The following is a 24,704-nucleotide window of genomic DNA, read 5'->3' on the forward strand; positions in this document are numbered from 1 at the left end:
AAAATAAAATAAAATTGCACTCTAACGTCTCAGTCCTTCTGCATACAACACAGATCATGGTATTCCATAATACATAATTAAACATGCAGGTTTTTTACATTTTATTTTTCATATGCCATTAAATTTTGCTTTTAAACCCAAAGATGTTTTAATGACTCCCGCTTCTGTGATATAAAGATGTTTTCCTTTCAGCTTCTGGTAACCATGGTGACCCAGCTAAGTTCAGAAATAAATATTTTTGAGCAATGTGTGCAATCTCAGATTCTATGCTGAGTATTGATAAGCCAATAATAAATGAGATACTGTGTTCCATCAAGGAGCTCACAGTCTAGATGTAGAAATGTTACCGAATCAGGTCTGGCCGCTTGCTGCTCGAAAATCAATACACGAGGGCGAAACAAATGTTGGTAGAAAGGAAAGTTGCCTGTAATCAGAATGTTGGCAATCTGGGGAAATGATGGACTCCGGTGTCCCCCAAAAACCACCTCCGAAGATTCTGATTGGCCATGAAAGCTTTTAAAAGGAAAAAAGGAAGTAAGCTCAGTTAATCATTGAGATGGAGGTCAGAGTTGTTGCCGTCCCCCACTGTGTGCAGGCTTGTCAACCTCTTGTGATCTTTCTTTAGATGCTATGTTGTCCACACAGTTTGTTCACACAGTTTGTTCACAGTTTGAGACTACTGAAGGGGAAGCTAGGGAGGAGATCTGGCCATCTGCTAATTACTTATTCTTCATTTCTACTTCTTTGATCTCCAGGAAGAACCAACAAGTTAGGCAAAGTACTGTGTGATCAAAAGATTTGAAAGGTGTGCTCCGGCTGGAGATAAGTAGAGCTTGGGGGTGCCTTGTTAAAGGTTACTGACAAGACAAAGGGGCCTCCTGCAGAGAGCTCTTTCCTGCAAAAGCTGCTTACAGAAATAGGAAGATATGTATATAATTACACTACTCTGAGATATACACAATAATAAAATACAGAAGTGGTACAGAGAAACCAGTGACTAACTCTTTGGGAAGTGGTCAGAGAGGAAATGGTACCTGAGGAGAATTTGGAGCAAGCCAATGTTTAAGGCAAGAGTAAGTCAAATGTATGATGACATCAACAAACACAGCAGGTTTATAGTAGTTCAGTCTAACTGGAGAGTGTTTTGGGAGGTGAAGAAAGACACAGGATAAGGCTGGACAGGTATGCAGGGGCCAGATAAGGAAACAACTTTTATGTAACAACTGGGAACTTGGACTTTATACTACAGGCAACTTTATACTACAAGCAATGGGAAGACACCTCCATGTTACAAGAGGCCTGAGGGAGTCAGATTGTTTCCCGGATCGACCCATTTTTGTAGGAGCGTGGAGGACAAATTTGAAGGAACAAAACCCAAATAAGAGACCCAAATTTTTATAGTCTATGTGTGAAATGAAAAGGCCTTGAACTAAGATGGTGGGAATGGTAGAGTATAGATTCAAATAAATAAATAGTTGGCTTTTTAAAAATAAACAAAAATTATTTAGGTAGAGTGTTCTCCTTCCCCTGCATGATAGATAGGTGGTTATGAGCCCTATTTTCTTTACTGTCAACTATTAACCAAAGTCATTCTGGCAAACTTGACATTCAGCATGATTTGTCCTCTTTGATAAATGTTCTGGGGAGTCAAGACAGTCACCTGTCAAAATTGATAAGTGAGACCACATTGGGGAATGCAGTTTTCTCCGTAACGGCACAGCTGCCAGCACTGGCAGCCTGTTTACCTCTAGACTGGTCTGTCTCGCTTCAAGACTTTTCTATTTCCACCCAGATAGCCCCCAAACACATCGAGGCTATGCCTACCTATGTGATATATTCATTCCAGAGTAGTCTGCGAGTGCAGGAGGAGGATAAAGAGGCCACTTTCATTAGGCTGTTTTCACAACTGAAGAGTTTCAACAGCTTTAAAAGGAAAAGGATGAACTTGACCAATTCTCTGTAGGCATGTAGCAAAATAAATAGTAAATTCTGTGAAATAGAAAAGCCCAAGGGATTACTGTGAAGCATCCTTCTAAGATCCTAAAATGCTCATTACCTCATGCATGAAAGGTATCTGAGGAATAAGAAGCCATTTTTTGATTAAAAGGACTTAGTTCTGAACAATAGAGTGGCTGGTATTTTTAAATTAAATACACAGGAAGGCACTTAAACTTCATCTTCTGCTTTTGTGAAGGAAAGAAATGAAAGTCTCAGAGGACCACCCCAGTGCTGATGAGAAGTCCATTCTCTACAATAAACGTTTTCTTTCTTTCCTCTTTACAAATGGGATTGTGATTATCTATGTATATGAACACATTGCTCAAAAATCTAGGAAGGAAAAAGCCAAAATCTGAATAGAGTAACAGCGGACTGTGGTCTACCCATAGTGTGGTATTAATAAAACTTGCATTCACAGTGGAAACAAAAAAAATTCTTAAAGTGAACTTTCTCTTCAAATGAGATGCTAGCAACAGTTAGTAAAACTCTAATTATGGTAGGTGTCCACTGCTTCTCTTTTACCAGACCATCCTGTCTCATACTGTTTACTTCAGGAAACCATATTTTGAAGATTAAACTGATTTTTTCCCTAGAAAGCAAGTAATGATTTTTTGAAACTACAATGCCTTTGACCTTCCTGTACACAGCAGAGAATTGCAAGGTTTTCTCTGTCACACATAAGTTTTCAACAATAGTTGTAACCCTGGTAATATTCTAAAGGTACTGCCTTTCCTCTGCTGCAGAAGTTTGCCCAATTGAAACAGTTGAAATCAAATTTTTCCTTGATATTTTTAAGTCCTTCCTATGATACAGCCTTCATATCTCCTGCTGAGATTACCCCAAAGCCTAACAGACTCCATTATTAGAAAACATTTTATAGTACTTAAATTGGCTTTTCCTATGTTGAGTTTCATCCAGTTTTTCCCCTCCATTGCCCATTATAGAAGTAATTTGCAGGATTTCTGCATTTTAGCCAGGAGCATTCAGAAGGCGCGACTACCTCGAGTGCTGGATGCCACTGGCATAGCCAAGCTGGAAAGGACAGAGCCTTTTAGGGCTGGTATATATTCCAGAGGGATGTGTTTGTGTGTGTGTGTATATCTGGATTTCCATCTGTACATAAATTACTATCTCTTTCTATTACACATTTCTTGTTCCCTTTATAGATTCATGGACATGCTTGCACAGGCCCCATCCCAAACCCACATACTTGTCCTAAATTAGCTATTGAGTTAAATTTGGATACACCTAATGGTATTAGGAGACTAATAGAATGGCACTTTTTTCTGCAAAAAAATCATGTGCCTTCTTTTGTTCTTAAAAATGATATCCCTAATATCTAGCATCAGATATACTTAAAAGTTGCTTTGGGCTTCCCTGGTGGCACAGTGGTTGACAGTCCGCCTGCTGATGCAGGGGACACGGGTTCGTGCCCCGGTCCGGGAGGATCCCGCCTGCCACGGAGTGGCTGGGCCCGTGAGCCATGGCCGCTGGGCCTGCGCGTCCGGAGCCTGTGCTCCACAGAGAGGCCCGCGTACAGCCAAAAAAAAAAAAAAAAAGTTGCTTTATTAGGAGTTCTGATGGATTTTTGCATTCATTCATGATTTTTTTATATCATGTAAAATATTATTATGATAAAAATATATACAATCTCTGCCCTCAGCAAATTAATATCTATTATTCATTTTAAGTGCATAGATAAGAGTTACCCACTTTCCTTAGAAAATGCCTGTGTTTAGAAAAAAGCACAGGCAGTAATAAAACAGTATTTTTCTGGCTATACCCTCTCCTCTAGTTTTTTGGGTTCTTCAAATCACCTGTCAAAATCCTTCCAGAAGCTTCTGGGAATCCTCATGGTATGGCACATATGTACTCTCAAACTGCCAAGTTGCTACCCCATAAAATCTGGCATTTTCCTTCTTTCTGACTTCAACTATGATGATCGTATCCCCTGCTGGACCTGACGTTCTGGGGCCTGGTCTCTCTCCCTCTCTCCGTTTCTTACTGGCCCAGGCAGATTGTTGGATCACTGTGTACCTGCCATGCTGTTTTCCAAGAGTTACCTCCAGGAGAAAAAGTAACCAGTGCCTATCTTTATGCTTTTGGTGTTACAAAGAGCTAAAATCTACCTTTCATTTTCACTTGTTCTCATTGCACTTTTAGGACAATGGCATAAAATTGTAATGTCAGTTCTAAAAATAGTCTGAGTAATACTATGTTACAGTGTCAACTTTCCTTCAAACAGAGATGCAATAAATACCTGTCCGCTCAGTACTCAGTTCTAGAAAAAGAACATTACCATGATATTGCATGCCCCCTCCCAATCCTGTCTCTGTACTTTCTCCCTCAGAAGTACCCACTGTCCTGAACGAAGGAGAGCTCAGAATTGAGACAATTCTAACTCCTGCCAACAGCCTGGCAGTGCTCCTGGGCGCATGGCAGATAAGAGGATAGACTCTAATCCCAGCTCTTCCATTTTCTAGTTGTTACCTTGAGAAAATCACTTAACATCTTTGTGTCTCAGTTTTCTCATGTATAAAATGGGGATATTTATATACCAAACCCTTAGGACTGTGAGGATTAAATGTATTCTAGGGCTTCCTGGTGGTGTGGTGGTTGAGAGTCTGCCTGCCGATGCGGGGGACATGGGTTCGGGCCCTGGTCTGGGAGGATCCCACGTGCCGCGGAGCAACTGGGCCCGTGAGCCACAATTGCTGAGCCTGCGCGTCTGGAGCCTGTGCTCCGCAATGGGAGAGGCCACGATGGTGAGAGGCCCGCGCACCACGGTGAAGGGTGGCGCCCGCTTGCCGCAACTGGAGAGGGCCCTCGCGCAGAAACGGGGACCCAACACAGCCAAAAATAAATAAATAAATTAATTAAATAAAATGTATTCTAACGTGGTTAAAACACTGCTTAGCACAAATTGAATTTAATGTGTTTATTATTATTATGCTAAAGTGAACCTTTTCATAAAAGGTCAATTCATGCCTGAAAATAATATATATTCTGCATTTATTGGGAATTATATTCTATAGCTATACATTAGATCAAGCTTGTTAATCATACTGTTCGAATTTTCTTTATCCTTAAAATTACATTGGCTGATTTATCTATCAATTGCCATTACAGTGATAGATCTGTCAAATTCTATCTCTAATTCTGCCATTTTTGTTTTCTACAATGTTAGGTCATTTAAAAAAACTGTAGTGACATTTTTTGCGATTATCTTTGTTCTACAATACATTCTACTACACTAATAACATAGCTACACCAGCTTAGTCTTAGTATTTTGTGGCATAACTTTTGCCAGCTTTTACTTTCACCTTTTCTGAATTGTTATGTTTTGCATGCCTTTTTGACAATGTCTTGTTGCGAGCCTTTCTTGTACACTTTTTATAGAGCTGGAATGTTGTTCTTTTGTGCTGGCAGCAGTGGTGGTCTGTTTGCATTTATATTTTGTCATTTTTTTGTCTTTTAACTACATGATTTTGTCTGTTTACACTCATAATTATTTATACATTTGGGCATAATTATATTTTCTTATACTGTGCTGTGTTTTCACTTTTCTGTTTCTTTTTCTATCCTTTCTTGTCTTTAATGTAAATTGATTGTCTTTCTCATTCCAATTTTTCCCCTCTGCTGGATTACAATATGGTAATATGAACTATTTCTGTTCTTTTAGTGCTTATCTTATAAAACTTAGTGTATTGATTTTTTTTTTGTAATTAACAATATCTTTACCCTCATCCTTAGCAGGAATACTGTATAGAGACTCAAGAACACTTAAGCAAACCACACCCTTCCTGACTTATATGATACCTTTATAAGCATTTTAATTTTTCCTGGCCTTCTTTTAACCCCTTAAGCCATTATATAGTATGACTACTTCATATTTCTTTAGATTTTCTTTATTCTTCATTTCTATTTGCACCTAAGACCTTCCATCTGAGTTTTCCTTCTGAACTTAACATACATCTTTCAGCTTTCTTTAGTGAGAGTGAGATACTGGCAAAATAGTTTGGTTTTTTTGTTTATCTGAAAATATCTTTATTTTACTCTTGTAAAAAACATTTTCCCAAGTATAGAACTCTAGGTCAGCAGATGTTTTATCTCAGCACAACAAAATACCATTCCACTGTATCTTTACTGATACACAATACAGATACAGGTATGGTACACAATAAAGGTACTGATTCCTGATTTCAGTGGATTAGTGGTTTTCATCAGTTCTGGAGTATTTTCAGCCTTTATCTCCATATTTCTTAACTCCTGTTTCCTACTTTTCATTTCCTTGTCTCTTTGTGTGCATTCTAGATAATTTTGTCAAATCTATCTTCTAGTTCACTAATTTCTAGTTGAGCGATTCCTCAGGTCTGTCTAATCTGCTCTTAAACACATCCTTTAAATTTTAACTCCAATTATTATAATTTTCATTTCTATAAGTTCTTATTCTATTTTTGTTTGTTTGTTTTTGTTTTTGTTTTGTGGTATGTGGGCCTCTCACTGTTGTGGCCTCTCCCGTTGCAGAGCACAGGCTCCGGACGCACAGGCTCAGCGGCCATGGCTCATGGGCCCAGCCGCTCCGCGGCATGTGGGATCTTCCCAGACCGGGACACTAACCCGTGTCCCCTGCATCGGCAGGCGGACTCTCAACCACTGCACCACCAGGGAAGCCCCGTTCTTATTCTTTTTTATTGGTTATTTTTATACTCATTACTCATATTTACCATCCTTGTTCCTATTTCTTTCATTATGTTAAATCTCTCTGTATATATTCTCCATGTCTTTCCAGTTATGATTCCTATTTAATTTTTTTTTCTCCTGCTGGATCTCACTCATGGTGCACTGTTTCTTTGTGTACTTTGTGAAATTTGACTCTAAGCACATTTTAATTCCAACTTTGTCCCTGGCACACTTTGAGGCCTGGGTTTCTCCAGCCAGAAAGCATGAGTTAGTTTCTGCTGGGCTCCTGGGGATATCACCCTCCCAGGACTACTTTAAACTTAATTATCAGCTTGAGCTGTTGTAGATACCACCGTTACCCCTCCAGGTAGTCTGAATTGGAGGTGCAAACATCCATGAAGTTTGCGTAGGGGCCAGCTTGTTATTGCTTATTCTCAGATGAGACTTTTCTCCCTTTCATTCAAGACCAAAATTCACGATAGACAGTTCTCTTTGCAATGCCCTGGAGAGAGGTGTTGTATTTCTTTTTCACCATAACACTAAGTCAATAGCTCTTGGGCCTCCCAGCTTCCTTCCTGTGGTCTCCTGTTAGACTCTTTATCTTGCATAGGCTCTGGACATTGTCTCCTATTCTTTGCGCTCTGTGAAACTGTGGACACTGAGGCCTAGCTTCACTTAAATCAGTAAATACTCTCGAGGATAAAATCTGATTCCTGATTATTCTTTTCCAAATTCTCACCTTCACTCATTTGTTTTGTCCTCTGAGTATTTACTGTTATTTTGTCATCCTAGTAATACTTTAAAAATAAGTAAAAGAAGTAGGTCAGCCTCATTAGTTGTTTTCGGCAGGAAGGCTCTTCAAAGTACCTAGCACAACATAACTGTCAAACACAGAAGTCTTACTTTTTGAGTCCTGTTCTTTGAGTCTTTGTATCCTTTTTCACAGGGAGATTCTTAAGCCTTCTTACAAATAGTTCCTAGCGGTTCATCTATACTAGTCTTCTAGACATGGCCAGATGCAAGGAAACCCTAATGCCTATAAACTGGGAATGTCCCTGTCTTCCATAATGACATGTAAGGCCGAGTATGATTTGTATTGAATTAGAGATGCAGAGACCACTGTGTACCCAGAGGGATGAAGAGTACTTCTAGGTGATAAAGAGACTGTGATACAGGTGTGGTTTGAAATAGATTCATTTATTTAGCAAACAGGCACAAGCATTTACTACTTGCAAGTTCCTACTATCAACACTGAGATACAAGGTTGAATACATTTCCTCCACCTTTCGGAAGTTCATAATTTATTAGATGTTAAATATAGGCAGAATTTTAATAGGGATAGTAAATGAAGTGCCATACATTTTGGTAAGGAGGAAGAAAGTCTGACAGATCTGGGAAATGATTTCTACTCCAGTTTGGCCAGGTCATCGATCTTTAAGCAGAAGAATAAGAGATGCTTTACAGATGTCGTTTGGGATCAGATTACAGAGAGTCTGGAGAGTCAATCTGAGAACTTTTGACTTAATTCAGTAATCAGTGGGAACCATTAATGCTTTTGAGCATGAAATAATGTGTTAAAGACATATTAATAAGATTAATCAAGCAGTAATCTTCCAGATGATTCAAGGGGATTGAACAGGTGGAGAAGAAAAATTACAAGACTGAACCAGAGCAACAGCAAAGGGAGTAGGAAGAAAAGGAGAAAGGAGAATCATTTTATAGGCAATGTCCATTATCTGTAAAAGGCCGCAGTTGGAGAATACAAGATAAGAGTGAAGACCTAAATGGGGCTGACTGACACAATGGTAATGTCATTAAGCAAGTTGGGAAAGAAGATCAGAATTGTGGAGGGTCGATAAGTCTGACGTGTTCATGTAGATTTGGCCCTACTACGAGCACAAAGAACTACGAGCACAAAGAACACAATGGTAATGTCATTAAGCAAGTTGGGAAAGAAGATCAGAATTGTGGAGGGTCGATAAGTCTGACGTGTTCATGTAGATTTGGCCCTACTACGAGCACAAAGAACCTACTAGAGCTCCATAAATGAAAAGCTTGGCTAAATTTGGGGCATTAAAAAACAACCAAGGGGCTTCCCTAGTGGCGCAGTGGTTAAGAGTCTGCCTGCTGATGCAGGGGACACGGGTGCGTGCCCCGGTCCGGGAAGATCCCACATGCCGCAGAGCGGCTGGGCCTGTGAGCCATGGCCGCTGAGACTGTGCGTCCGGATCCTGTGCTCCGCAGCGGGAAAGGCCACAACAGTGAGAGGCCCATGTAACGCAAAAAAAAAAAAAAACCAACAACCAAGGTTTTAGTGTCTGTGTCTCCTTTAGATGAAGATAATGCCCATAGTACTGCCTTTGAGCTTCTAACCCTCACACAGTGTTTCTTTGATGTTTATGTTTAGTTTCTTCTCACCTCACTGAATTGATCAAATTACTTTTTTTTCCTTGCTTTTTAATTAGTATTTTCTAGTAAATAAGATGATTGTGTAGAAAGGAAGGAATAGAGATCTGCCGGCTACCATGATGTACAGAGCACCCATTTGTTTTCAATGATTAATATTTGTTGTTTTAAAATAATGCTTATTTTTCTGATTCTAGGTAAGTATATACTCACAGAAAATATGCTCGGAAATACAAGGATATATTAAAAAGAAAGGAATCATGATCATAACAACAGCAACTAGAGCTAACTACTCATATTTTCTTCCAGGAATTTTTATTTGAATATAAGACTAAAAAAACACACAAAAGGGAGATGGTTATGTTATATAAATTTGTGTCCTGCTTTAGTATTTATAATGATCATTTCCCGTGTTATGAAAGTTCTCCAGAGTCTTAATATTCCATCGTTCAGATATTCCCTTATTTATTTAAGAAGTCACATACTGTGGACATTGAGGACATTTATGATACTTTGCTATTATAAATTATGCGGTAATGAACAGATGCTGATATACTTCAGATTAATTTTGATGATCCATGTTTTTGTTTGTAGTTATCAAATCAGGCTGTAGAATACATAATGCAATGATGGAAATTACTTTTCAAGTGGTCAAAATATTCAGACTGATATCATTAACAACAAATAGAGAAACATGTCTACTCTTCAAAGGCCCAAGGAAAAAGCAGATCATAAAGCAGTTGGGCAAATAACCATAAAATAATTTAAATAAATAAATATTTAAAATAAATAAATAATTTAATCTGATCATTATTTATTTAATTGTCTATCCAATATAATAAATTACTACTACTTTAAATGCCACAAAATGGCATCATGGTTATACAAACATAGAATTATACACCTATGCACTAGTCACTGGGGAAATTATATCATCTAGAATAAAAATTGATACATATATGTGAGAATATGTGCATTCTTATGAAACTTTACAAGCTCTGAAAAATCCATACCATTACTTATTTTCCATTTTTAAAAAATATATCATAGGATAATATGTGATAAATATTACAGGTCATTGTTAATTATGAATCATATAAGCACAGACAAGGAGCTATGACCAAACTTAGAAAATATGTATACATGAAATTATACCTGCAAATAATGTTATGTACATTTTGAGAAAGCTTCCCCAATGTTTAAAATGCACATACCTCTCCCAAATGAACTTTCTCCCTTCTAAGAATGGTTGTATTTCAAATGCATACATTGCTTCTTTTTTGAATAAACTACAATTATTTTTAGTTAAAAATGTGAAAGTGAAATATTATATTTATTGCATTTTTTTAACATCTTTATTTCAGTATAATTGCTTTACAATGTTGTGTTAGTTTCTGCTGTATAACAAAGTGAATCAGCTATACCTACACATATATCCCCATATCCCCTCCCTCTTGCACCTCCCTCCCACACTCCCTATCTCACCCCTCTAGATGGACACAAAGCACCGAGCTGATCTCCCTGTGCTATGCAGCTGCTTCCCACTAGCTATCTATTTTACATTTGGTAGTGTATATATGTCCATGCCACTCTCTCACTTCGTCCCAGCTTACATTTCCCCCTCCCTGTGTCCTCAAGTCCATGCTTTATGTCTGCGTCTTTATTCCTGTCCTGCCCCTAGGTTCATTAGAACCTTTTTTTTTTTTTTGGATTCCATATATATGTGTTAGCATGGGGTATTTGTTTTTCTCTTTCTGACTTAGTTCACTCTATATAACAGACTCTAGGCCCATCCACCTCACAAAAAATAGTTCAATTTCATTTCTTTTTATGGCTTAGTAACATTCCATTGTGTATATGTGTCACATCTTCTTTATCCATTCATCCATCAATGGACACTTAGGTTGTGTCCATGTCCTGGCTATTGTAAATAGAGCTGCAACGAACATTGTAGTACATGACTCTTTTTGAATTATGGTTTTCTCAGGATAGATGTCCAGTAGAGGGATTGCTGGGTCATATGGTAGTTCTATTTTTAGTTTGTTTTTTTTTTTTTAATTTAATTTATTTATTTATGGCTGTGTTGGGTCTTAGTTTCTGTGCGAGGGCTTTCTCTAGTTGCAGCAAGTGGGGGCTACTCTTCATCGCGGTGCACGGGCCTCTCACTATCGCAGCCTCTCTTGTTGCAGAGCACAGACTCCAGACGCGCAGGCTCAGTAATTGTGGCTCACGGGCCTAGTTGCTCCACGGCATGTGGGATCTTCCCAGACCAGGGTTCGAACCCGTGCCCCCTGCATTGGTAGGCAGATTCTCAACCACTGCACCACCAGGGAAGCCCCCTATTTTTAGTTTTTTAAGGAACCTCCATACTGTTCTCCATAGTGGCTGTATCAATTTACATTCCCACCAACAGTACAAGAGGGTTCCCTTTGCTCCACACCCTCTCCAGCATTTATTGTTTGTAGATTTTTTGATGGTGGCCATTCTGACCAGTGTGAGGTGATACCTCATTGTAGTTTTGATTTGTGTTTCTCTAATAATTAGTGATGTTGAGTGTCCTTTCATGTGTTTGTTGACAATCTGTATATCTTCTTTGGAGAAATGTCTATTTAGGTCTTCTGCCCATTTTTGGATTGGGTTGTTTGTTTTTTTGATATTGAGCTGCATGAGCTGCTTGTATATTTTGGAGATTAATCCTTTGTCCATTGCTTTATTTGCATTGCTTATTGATTTAAGAAAAATAAATAACTCACCAACTATCTTGAGCTTTTGGAGAAAATGTAAAAATGTTGAATAAAATGCAAAAGTTTAACTTCCACACTTTTAACCTCTTGTTGTCTTTTGTAAGAGAAATGTTTTTAGGATTTGTTTTCCTTGGTTAGATCAGAAATATCTATGGCGGTAATGTGAACACATTTGATTATATGAAAGTGCTACTTTACCAAACAAGAAAAAGAACAGGGAAAAAATAATTTGGGGATAATTATTATAACTTTTATGGGATCTTGACAGGTTTAAAAGTCTTGTACCTTTTCCTGTTATGATGACCACAGGAAAAGCTCCCTAGCCCCCACCATAAAATGGCTTAGAAGAAAACTCGCCATCATAGCCCAGTGCCTCATTAGAAAAGCCTGTATTTCCTGCTCCAATAACCAATTGATGGAAATAAAGTTCATTTTGTCAACAGGTTTATTTATTTCCCCTCTTCTTCTGCTTTGTTAATCTTCCTTTTATGTTTCCTTAATAACATATGCTGGAAAACTTCCTAAATGCTTTTCAAATAAAGAGAAGTTCTGAAAAGGATTGACAAATTTCTGTTGTGTCAACAGAGACACGGGCGTCTCCCAGTCTAGAATTCAATGTATAATATCTGAAATAGATAAATGTAGGCCCTCCTTTTCTCATTCATTAGATCCGGAGATATTCAGGTCTACTAATTGGTTTTAATGCATGTTATTAGAATTTTATTGCCAGTACAATAAAGATGCAGTGCATTTCATGTATCAAAACAGACCAGCCTTAAAAAATAACTAGGAGAGCTGACTCCGTAAAGAAGGGATAGAAAAGGAAAAATCTAGAATCTGTGCTATCAGATGAGTTCTTTGAACACTTTGGATAATGGCCAGTGGCAAAACATAGAACCTACAAAATATGAAATAATGCATGAATTCAGGATCAGCCTGTTACCTACAATTAATCACTATGTATTTACAAAGAAATTTATTATTATACACTGTGGTACTAATCTGGAGATGTGGGACACCAAACATCTTTTCATAACGAATCTTGTGGAACAAGTTACTTACTGACCATGAGATGCTTGAATAAAATACCATATTTTTGAATGATCATGGTAAGGCAGATGATATTTTGGATTTTTGTAGTTAGAAGAAAATTTAATTCATTATTTGATCATATTTTCAACAAGGTCTTAAATATTAGGTATAAAAATATAATAACATAAAAGACTTCTTCCTCTGATCCACTTCCAGGAACACAAATTTATTCTACGTAATGTTTTACAATGTAAAATCTTTGTAGTTTCTGTGTAAGTTTTACACCTAATTTTCCTACCTATGAAAAACACAGTGGGTTTGCACTATTTTTAGCAAAAAAATTTCAATTGCATATCAACGTATTGACCCCACATGGAGCATGATAAATGGAATATTATCTGATAAATTTAGATTACTATCTCCATTCAAGTTCAAAAATGTAGTTTTTGCTATCATGCCCCAGATTCTTTCCTTCCTTTAACTTTGGTTCACAGTAAATCTACCATCTCTACTAAACTCTGGGCCCTTTGGAGCAGTCTTTTAATCCTAGCCACCAAACATAAATATATTCCTTCTTGGGTTTATCTTAGACCACAGCCCTGTAGCTCTTCATTCTGCCTTCTTTGCCACTTTGTTCTTATCTATATATCCTACCTGTCAAGGGATAGGCAGTATATCAACTTCTGTGCCAAATATTTAACAGGGCTTCCAATATTCCAAAAGGTTAGCTTCCAAATGACATTGTTTTCTCTTAGATAAAGCAGGGATAACTCTGTCACCCAGTGTTAATATTTATAACCTATTTCAATCCTAGTTTACTCAATCCCCTTGTAGGTGCTCCTGAGGATCATCTTGCGAATGTGTAGATCTTACTTTTATTCCTCTACTATGCTCACTCTGCCACCCAGAGTAGCTATAGGTTGTCTTATATTTAAGTAAAAGGTATTTTTCTTTCTCAAGTAAATGTCTGCTTTTCAAAATGATTTTTCTTTTTACTTTAAAACAGCACCCCAAATAGTAAATGGCATCTCTTTAGCTGGTCTCCTTTATGGAAAACATGGCCAAGCTCAAAAGCATGACAGTGAATGGAACCAAGAATTACAATCACTGAATGAAGGACTACCAGGGCACAAAGGGTCACCCTGTCATTTTCGACTATTTACTCTTCAGAATGCACATGACCAATATCAAAGAAATGCCGTTAACACTTTCTTTTGAAAAAGCTAGTTTCCGTAATTCAAAGAGAAGAGAGCTTACAAATGGCAGGAGTAGAGATACAATAAAGACAGCAGGACCAGGTGAAATGCAGTACTATGAGAATGACAATAGGTGTTTGAGCCTCTCAGAGAATGGACAATACTTTTATATAAAAGTTTAGTGTGCTATTTCTTCTTTTTAAGTCTACTATAGACACAAAGCGTTGAAAGAATAGTTTTAAAAAGATGTCAATTCAAGCCCTTTTCTCCTTGAGTCCTGTGTCATCACCCTGATTCAGTTTACCTTACAGCTAACGTCACTTGTCAACCTTGTTCCTGCTTCCACACATTTCACCTAGGTAACCCACTTCCATCAGCTTCTCTCATTCCCTGCAGTGATTTTCCCATTCCCATCACACTCTCCTCCCTGCACACCCCAAAGGACCATCCCAGGTGAGAATTACGTAAAGAATAATATGAGAATCAACGAGATAACAGTAAAAAAGAGCTATTGAATGAAAGTCAGGAGACTTGGCTTCTATCTTAGCTCTGCCACTAAATTACCAGGTAAATGTGGGAAAATCATTTCTATTGATAAAAGTTGGAGGACAACTTAAATTGTGTCTAAAATTTCCTTCCAAGTAATCCTATGAAGTAACTTATGATTATATTAATTTTCTTAAAATTTAATCAATATTAAAAATAAAATAGAAGAAATTTATGCTTCTGCCTCAGTTGAATACCAGAAAATCAAGTCCTTGCTTCCTCCCAGTAGTCCTAGTTTTCATAACTCTTTGTAGTTTATAGAAGCTGGAATGCCCCAAATTTTGCATATTGATCTCCCTCTCCCTTTTCTGCCCAGGACTTTGGTTATGAGATCTTTTAGACTTTGGTCCTAACTCACCTCTCTAGCATCATCTCTTAATACTCCCCTCAGCAACCCTTTGCTATAGCTGCAATGAACTTCTTACCCACTGCGTGAAAGTAGCTTCTCTCTGGAACTTTCCCTCTTTTGGTTCATCCCTTGACTCATCTATTTTCTACCATGTAGCCCATTGCACTTTTCTGAGTTCTTTAAGTGTTTAAGCCTCAGTCTAATAATGAGCTCTTAAATCATCGTTGGACTAGAAGAGTGTATTGAGTGAAAAAACAAGCTTTGGAGTAAAAGCAAAAAAAAAAAAAAACCTATATTCAATTTCTGACTCAGACAAATAGTTGCTAAGTAACCTTAGGTGAATTACTTAATGCTGGGCCTGAATTGTTTTATCTATAAAATGAAATTTATACTATCTACCAAAATCAATTGGGACTCTGATCCAAAAAACAGAAGACTCAAAACAAATACTTACGGAGAAAAGGAAGATGTATTGACTTTCTGAATTGAAAATTCCAGAAGTTTACTATTTCAGGTATAACTTGATGCAGGGGCTCAAACGATGCCACTAAATTTTAGTCTTTCTCCATCTTTTGGCTTTTATCTCCTCTTTGTTGCATTTACCCCCAGGGTCTATATATTGTGGGAAGATGAAGATTTGAGCTGCTCCTATAGTCTTGCAGGTTCAAGTACAACAGGGAAGGCAAGTGTTCTTTTCTCAATAGTTTCAACAAAACTCTCAGGCCTGATATTTATGGGCTTGAACCGTATCAAATATCCATCCTTGAAATGATCACTACAGCTAAGGAAATAAAATACACTCATTGGCTGATATCTAGGTCACATGACTGCCCCTAAAGCTGAAATCAGTGTTGAACAGACATATAGACAAGGAAAGAAGAAGGTGTGATTCTGCACAAGAAATTTAGAGTCATGCTTTCAAAAAGAGAGAGAATGAACGCTGGTTAGACCGTAAATAACTGTGATACACTATATTAGCCTGTCATATTTTTATAAAACTAAATGTGACAGTATTCCCAAAACATTTATCACAATGGTTGGTACCTAAAAGTTTCCTGTGCTAAATGAGGGCCTTGGCACATAGCAGGTGCTACGAAAGTGTCAGGTGAATAAAGTGAATAAAAACTAAACGTGCTAGAAGAATTCTTAGAATGAGTACTTTATAGTTAATTTGGCTTGATTTTTCTAGTTCACTGTGATTAATTATCTTGTTGGCAGAAATTATAAGAGAGTCAGTCACATTTATTGTTTGAACAGTTTTCTGAATCTATTCTACTTAATCTAATACGATTATACTGAGTTACAAACATAGCCAAAGCAATTATAGCCTAAATCCAACTTCACTATAGTAGTTAACTCATCCAGCAGATGCCTGGGGGGCTTCCCATAAATCCCCAGATTCTGCTGGTATTAGGAATGTAAAGAAGATGACATGGCACTCTCCTCAAGAGCTGAGTTTCCTTCTTTCATATCTAAGACTTGTGGGATATAATAAACATAACAGAAAATATCTGCTTAAAGAATAGTAAAGGAAACCAACAATAAAAATAAGCAACTTAATAAAATACAAATTTGATAATAAAAAAGAATAAATAATCATAGTTGTCAAGAAGTTACTAAGCATTGGTGAAATTTCTGTAGAAAATTTTGGAGACCCTGCTTCAGAAAGAGTGATGGAGAGGGATCCTATCCAGGATATTATTTAAGCTGAAAACTGAAAAATGAGAAAGAGCTGTAACTGGAACCAGAGCAAGGAGCTGTTGAGAATTCAGGATGAGTCCTTTAGTTAGGCCTTGAATCGCAGCTCTGCTTCTGACTTGGCTGTGTGACACTGGGCAAGTTACTTATCTCTATGCCTCATTTTCTTCATCAATAAAGTAGAAATAATAGTAACGTTGTTTAAGGACTTATATGACACGGTTTACATTCAAGTTCCTACCTTCTCTTGCATGAACTGGTAACATTCCCAAATTGTCTCTCCATCTCTTAACCCCTCCAACTCACCCTCCATGTTACTGTTGAAGCCATTTTCCAAACTGCAAACCAGACTATGCTATTTCCCTTTCCGTGAGTCTTCTTTACTTTTTTACAGAGTCCAAATTATTCAGTATAGTGCAGTCATTCTTCTATGATCTTGCCACTTCTCCAGTTTTATTCTTCATCATGTCCACTCACCCACTCCAATCTTCAACCCTTAGCTTCACACACATTAATTACTTAAGGCTCCTCTAACGTGATATGTTGTTCCCTATCTCTGTGCCTTTGCACGGTCAGTGTTCTCTGCTCGGAAATTTGGCCTTGGTAAGCACCAAGTCAATTCCATTATGTCTTCCAAGGCATTTTTATTTGATTCTTCCAGCAGCCCTCAACCTATAGCTGACCATCATCTTTGTGGGGTTTCCTCCCTCCCCATCCCATAAGGATGATATTGTTCCTTTGTGTGTGTGTGTCTGGCAATGGGAATGATCTCATAGGGAAAGAGAAACTGATAATGCAGGAGAAAGAGAAGGAATAATTCCAGGAGGAAAAAAAATTGAAAAGAAAAAAAAGGAATGGTTTACCAAGTGGAAGCATTGGCCTTTGATAGAATTGGTGATCTTTCTTCCACTGTAACAGAATTATTGCCTACAGGGTGGATACAGATAAACTTAGATTAATATGCTGAGTGGAGGGAAGATACAGTGGTTTCCATTTCATGGCTTCTTTTTTCTCCAAGTGTGGAATAGAATGATTGGCTACGAGTGAAGAGAGAGAAGGCACCCTAGCAGAGTTGCAGAGAAAAGGGGTGTGAAATACTCATCTGGGAGAGCAGAAAGTTGAGGTAATAAGAATGTCTTAGCAACCAATGAGTTCTGAGGGGAGGTCATCAATTTAGAGTGGGCAGGTTGTGTCGGAAAATTGAGGAAAGTGGAGCAGCTTGACGAGGGAAGCATGTGCGATTGTCAGGCAGTGTTGATGGCCCGTCTGAGGTTTGTGGGAATGAGCTTACAGTGAAAGCAGTCCGTGTAGTTAGCATGGCTGTGTCTTTTCCTCCAGGACCATACAGCTGCTTAGGTGGGAACACAAGGAAGTGAATAGTTGGGCTTGGCAGTGATTGGCCTTTGCTGGGTGATACGGTAAAGGCAGAGAACAGCAAAGACGTGGATTTTTATGAGTATCGTGACTAACTGCAGCTCCAAGCTGGGCAAGGAGAGAGGGGAGGGTGTGAGGGAATTATTGACAGTGAAAAGTGGAAGGGTCAACAGGTTCAGGGTCCAGTGAGAGAGCACAAATGGTGGAGTGGGAATGGAAGCTGATCAGACCATGGAGTGCTTAAAGTGGATATTTTAGAAGTAAAGCAACTATGGAAATGACATTTTGTGAGTAGTCTTTTCTGTACATTGCTATGACATGTTGAATTATATTGATGTAGACCTGCCCACAACTAACATATAAATCACAAAATCTAGACACAGATGATTGTGGATGTTTAGCAGTGCCACTTGTAAGCTAATAAATGATCATTTTATGTTTTGTTCAAATCTCAAGAGTCAACTGTGAAAAACCCTGAATTTCTGGATTCTTACAAAGGTAAACCACATGATCCTAATACTTAAAAACAAGTGCACTTTCTCAAAAGATACAATATCAAAATAGGAAGGAAGAAAAAAACATGTCTGATGCAAACAGCATGTTTTTCTGGTTTCCTGCCCTGCCTTTGCTCTTTGGTATAGACAGAGCAGGACTGAGTGAAAGCCCATTAAAGGGCAGGTGCCCATGCCGCTGGCCTGATTCTCTAGTTGACACAGCAGAAGTAACCATACAAAATACAAACCACTTGTCACACTCACCTTGATTTTAAGTTTCCCATTTCTATTCCTGACATGGACTCTTAATTACTGGCCTCGTGAATCCATTCCCTTCCCCAGTTAAAAGTATAAACAAAATTAACATCTTTTTCTTTGTTAGGCTGTAAAATTGATTACATTTCCACAAACCTCAAATGGGTAATTTAAGACTTCCTAAGGCAATTCAGAGTCCACAGTGAGAAGCAGACAACCTGGATCTAGAAAAATGTGGCAGTTTTATTTCTCAAAGGATTCAGAAAGAGAAAGTCGCTAAGAATAGGATAGGATTAAACACTGCCTGTATTTCACAACAATATCATTAAAAAGGGAAAGTGGTTGAGTGAGGAGGTGAGGTTAGGGGTGTTAGTGTAAAGACAGGACCACGTGCTTTCGCTTTTACCCTAATGTCTCTATAAAATGTAATTTATTTATTAGTTGCAGTAACTTGTTTTGAATGTTTGGAGTTGGGGTGTCCAAGCCTGAAATGTTATAGTCATAGCAATTTGGGTATTGCAGGAGTTTTGTCGTTTATTTTTTACTGAGTTTTATACCTGATTTCCACTATCCAGAAGAGAGGGAATTGAAGCAATATTTTCACAGTAGAGTATCTAGGCTTCTCTTAGCTGTGAGGGTTAAAGTTTTCATATTTCCTACTTAATTCATTTTTAATAAAGGTTTTGTTGGAACAACTAAGCATGGTATTTCACTAGTTACTAATCAACATTACAAAATTTAAGACAATGATATATGATTAATACTAAGCTTGTGTAGTAATGGCTATGTTGTCTGATGAATAAAAACCAACCAACAAATAAAATTAAAAGAAAGATATGGACACAATAGACCCCTCTCTCGGGATTATCAGTTGATATCAGTGACCATCTTGTTTAGCCCTGGTTTTCATTCTGACTTGCGTAGACTGATTGCCTCTGAATTTTCTCACTCATGCCATGGGCCTCAAGAGCTCTTTAGAGCGTGGAAACAATTTGCTTAAAAAACCATTTCAGGCAGCTTCAAGCCTCAGTTCTTCTTCCAGCAAGAGAATTCCATCTAAAAAGCAAAAGTGTGTTTTATTTTCTTTTTAAGTTCCTTGTTCCACCTTAGACCCAATCATAAAAAAATATATAAAATATTCACAGCACTGTAGTGCAACCAATTTATGTAAAATCCCATTCTGTCTATAATTTGAAGGATATCTCACAGCAAACTTTACTAACTTTAATCTCCTACTCCACTCTCAATCTCAATAATCAGTTTCTCACAGGATTAGATACTGTGATTTGATTTTTCTAAGGGACTGTACATAGTCCCAGAACATAGCATCTTAAAGCACATTAAGCCAAAATGAACGTGGTTTCATCGGGTATATGAAGTGATTCTTCCACTGCAGTCACAAATGACTTATGGATGGTTAGCAGTGCCATCCGTGCGGGCTTGCCTTTGATTTGTAGATACCCAAGGATTGTCTCCACGGAGAAAATGTACAGAGGTAGCATTTCACTTTTATGTTTTTCATCAAACAGCTTCCTCGTGACAGAGGGAAAGGTATGAAAGTTGTTAGGGAAAACATTCTCTATTACCAGAAGGTTATTTCTTCAGAAGTCAGAGGCTTGTGTGCACTTGTGTGAAGGGAATACTAAGTTAAACGTGGGCTAGAGGATGCTTTTCAGATAAGTAGCCTTTACAAAGCCTCCTTTACCTCATACAAACAAAATTGTCAACAGGTAGCTGCTTATAAGTTATTTTGTCATAGAATTAAAGAAACTTTGATTCTAAAATGTATGCTTTTGTGTACCAATATGAAATCTGTAGTATCTGAAACATTCTCAACCAAAGAAAGAATTGCAAGTCCGCACTTGGGGCTGGTGCTCGGTGGTTTGTGGGATCCGAGAAATCTCACTTGCGCCTCCTCTGGAGCTTGGAATCTTACTTACTTCCATAAGTTCAGTCCTTTGAACTAAGGCTTGTAATAAAAATTGTATTTTCAATCTTCATTGGTGTGAACCAAACCCTGGATGGGGCCACATTTTAAATAATTACTAATGATGATCCCTTTAAGAAACATTTATTTATCAATTATCTTTATATCTCAAGAGCTACTTGTGAGAGAATGGAAGACTACACCAAATACCAGGTTTTTCTAGGAGATAATTAGGATGGCAAGCCTGAAATCCCAATGGCTTCCTAGGTTGGCAGCCTTAGGAAATCCAGGAAGCAAAATAAATAGTAGGAGGATGCCCAGTATCTTAAAAGGGGGAGGGGGTGATGTTGAAAACAAAGATGCTGTGGGTAACTTTGAGACCTGCTTCACAGTTTTGCTTAGGTTCAATAAGATGACAAGATTGAAGAGTTATTTTGACCTCAGGATCTCAGATTTCTGTTTCCCCGTGATTCTTGGTGATATTGGTGTTGTATGGGTGGTTCTACCCTTTTTATTTTAATAGATTGGTTCCATTTTACCACAAAATATTTAGATATGCATCTTCTAAACAAACACCAAACCATAGTACAGCATGGAGAGTGTAGAGAAAACACTCACGAAAGGAATGCTTCCCTCTGGAAACAACTTCCCACAGGATGGGGTGTTTTCTCCAGTGCTATTGGAAGGACATCGAAAGTCAATGGATTTCAGCTCCGAATACAGATCATTTGCTTTAATTTAAAGGTCTCACTTTCAATTTTGTATGGGATGTTTAGGTTTCCTTGTAGGCCTCTTAGGAATCACAAGCTTCTTTACTCCTTAACTGTATACTTCATTGCTGTAATCGAAGCTCTTTTGTTGCTATAATTCCTTCCTAATGTTACAGTTTTAGTCAAGTATTCTTCCCCTCTAGAGGCATTAATTGTTGCCAATTTTGAAAATGCCCTTGATTGGTGTATACTTTTTGCTTCTGGCGCCAAAACATGTCACTGTTTGCTATTCTTCCTCTAGGTGAAAAGACTTTTTTTCTTCTTGTTCAACATACACCATGCCCTTTTTAAGCTCTGTAGCGTAATTTAGAGTATCTTTGTCTACCAGGTGTAAAGTCAGCATTCTTCATGGTTTCATGTACCTCACCAATTTGCAGTACATGTCTCAGGATAGAAGATTTAAATTTTCTTTTATTTGCTATTAGCTGTGAAATTATTGGTCACTGGAGCTTATGACAGTGTATCCTTGTTAAGGATTTACCTTTGGTTTATAGTACGTCACCAAAATAAATGGTTATTTTCCAATGACAAGACCTTCACTGAAATACAAAGTTAAAAGGGAAGATACTTCTTCAAATGTAGCATAGTGTACAGGAAAATATCCTCTAGTTTGAAATTAAGTGAGTTTCTCTTTATTTAGTCCTGGTAACTATTTCAGATCATATACAGTTAAATGGATACTTTATTAACAAACTTTATTCCCTTCATTCATACACACGTGCGCGTGTGCGCACACACACACAAAATCTACCTCCAGTTAAAGAGGAAATATTATTTAATTATTGTTTTACAAAAAGTTATAAACACTAGGATATATTTTGAAATAAAAGCCATCACCCTTCAACCAACATTAACCGAGTCCCCACACTGAACAGTCCCCTGTTCCAGGCACTAGAGAGAGAGCATTAAGCAAGACAGACAAATAACTCCCACAAAGCCTGAGTTTTAGAAAGATGGTCTAGATTTCATTTCCAATTTAAATTTATTCTGTTCTTCCTCATCTGATTCTTTACTAAAGGGCCTTATAACCTCCATCCAATAGGAACACGTTCTCCATGATGAGAGCACCAATTTGTGTTTCAGTGCTTGGAATTATGCAATTTATTCTAAAAGTCATCTGCTTCTGAGAGTAGTACAAGTCTATTTTATTATATAAAAATGAAATACACTGAAATTTACTATTATTTTACTGAATATAAATCAAGAAATAGATTCAATATACATTACCTAAGCACTGACATTTTAAGCCCCTTAGCCATGTGTTGCAGTAGATGTGTTTCCTTGTTCATTTACTGCTACATTTTTGAATCATTGCCTCTGCCCATATGACTGTTGATGTCTCTCCCTACAGCCTGGATGAACCTATTTCTTTCCAAGGGTGAAAGCTGCTACAAGGTAATAGAAAACCTTGGCCTGAGCTACACAGAACTCTTGCTTATTATAATGTTGTATAGAACTCAAAAGAAGTATTGATGTACAGTTTAGTCTTTTTTTATTTGAACTTAATTTTGTTTTATTAAAATACAAATAAAAACACAGTAGTTTCATAAACATTTTGCTACCTACTTTAACATTCTCAAATATTTTCTTGATTCCATATTTTTGATTTATACATATTTTATTTAAACTTCATTTGTGGTTTTGTAAAGTTTTATGATTTAATATAAAAAAACTGCACATCTCCAACTTTACAATGAAAAGTTAAAACACTGGCCTGAATATACAGATATACATGTTGAGAGTAAATTGTGAGGATTCTGGTAACATGGGTTAATTTCAGATGTTGGGCAATGATTATGAAGACTTCCCAGGATGGCCTAAAGAATATCAGTGAGTTCTCCATCCTGCTGCGGGATTTGATTTCTCTCTGAGATAAATGTCGTTCTGTGTGTGTTTTTCTCTCAGGAGGTCGAGTTGTGTCGTGTTAACAGTCAAGAGAAGCTGGGCCTGACAGTCTGTTACCGAACGGATGATGAAGAAGACACCGGCATTTATGTCAGCGAGGTGAGAAATGCCATGGAGGAGAGGTTAGAGGAGGCAGACAGCGAGCAGTGGAGTGAAATGACTCATGATGAGAAAATCCTTGGGAGGCTGGAATGGGAAGAATTGGCAATGTGCCAGTAGTTGTCACTTTCAATTAGGAAAGTAAATTATGTTGCCCAAGTAGTGGAATTATTATCAGCCTATTTAATGTGCATGCTTTCACCACAGAATCCCAGTAAGGAGAAGTGCAAAAATTGTAACATTGTCTAAATCTGAATAAAGTCCCTTAAGTACGCAGGAAGTCGAGCAAAGTTTTTGATCAGCAAACATTTGTCTTTCTGTTCCCGCTGTGTCTTTTAACTGTCCTGTTAACAATAGCATTGACTTTTAAATCTAATATTCACAATAATCAGATATTTTACTCTGCTGACAGAATTGATAAATTTAAATATCATATCCAAGAAGTGCATCCATTGGTTTGTTTTATTCAGCCCCATAATCACTTTCAAGAAGTGAGGTACTTACCCAGGGAACTGTATTCAATATCCTGTAATAAGCCACAATGGAAAAGAATATGTACATACATGTATATCTGAATCACTTTGTTGTACACCAGAAACTAACACAACATTGTAAATCAACTATACTTCAATTAAAAAAAGTGAGGTACGTAAATGTGAAATACCCTCAGTGTTAATAACTTTGAAAAAATGTGAAGCAAAATTTATTATTATAGGTGATTTTTTGAAACTCCCGAAAGAATCATTTTATGAGAAGTAGTAAGGTATTATGTGTGTGTGAGATATATATACATATACACATACAAACATATTTATAATTACACATATACATGCAAACACATATATGCATATACAAGTATATATAGATATGTTATCTAACTCCTGCATATATGTATGTACACACATATATGTGTGTGAAACCATGTACGTATATATGTATGTGTATGAACCCAAACTAAACACTAATTGCTGTTCTGTGCTGTTCCAAAGTTTCTTGGCCATGACTTTGAAAACATTACGTAACTTACTGCGCTTCGGCTTCCTCACCTAGAAACTTAGTACGATAATGCTTATCACATTACTTTTATAGAGGTGTTTAGACTCTGGCAGAGATAATATAATTAATGAACTTAGAAAACTATTCAGCTCTATAAGTGTATCAGTTTACCAAAGAATCTACTGACTGGCTCTCACTATGGAAAAATCTCCAGAGAATACTTCACTTATAT

At 37.5% G+C, this 24,704-nt stretch overlaps 1 protein-coding gene across 2 annotated transcripts in view; it reads left to right on the top strand.

Moving 5' to 3' along the window:
• The window catches only part of PDZRN4 (PDZ domain containing ring finger 4), a gene marked incomplete at its 5' end in the record, with an annotated part of 372,669 nt that overhangs the window by 330,026 nt on the left and 17,939 nt on the right, over nt 1–24,704 (top strand). For both annotated transcript variants that reach the window (XM_082666647.1, XM_082666648.1), the window contains one exon: nt 23,378–23,476. In XM_082666647.1, the coding sequence (XP_082522773.1) occupies nt 23,378–23,476 (99 nt within the window). The remainder of the gene's footprint in view (nt 1–23,377; nt 23,477–24,704) is intronic.

The sequence above is a fragment of the Grampus griseus genome (assembly GCF_964374135.1).
Source record: "Grampus griseus genome assembly, chromosome: 11".
NCBI classification, from domain to species: domain Eukaryota; kingdom Metazoa; phylum Chordata; class Mammalia; order Artiodactyla; family Delphinidae; genus Grampus; species Grampus griseus.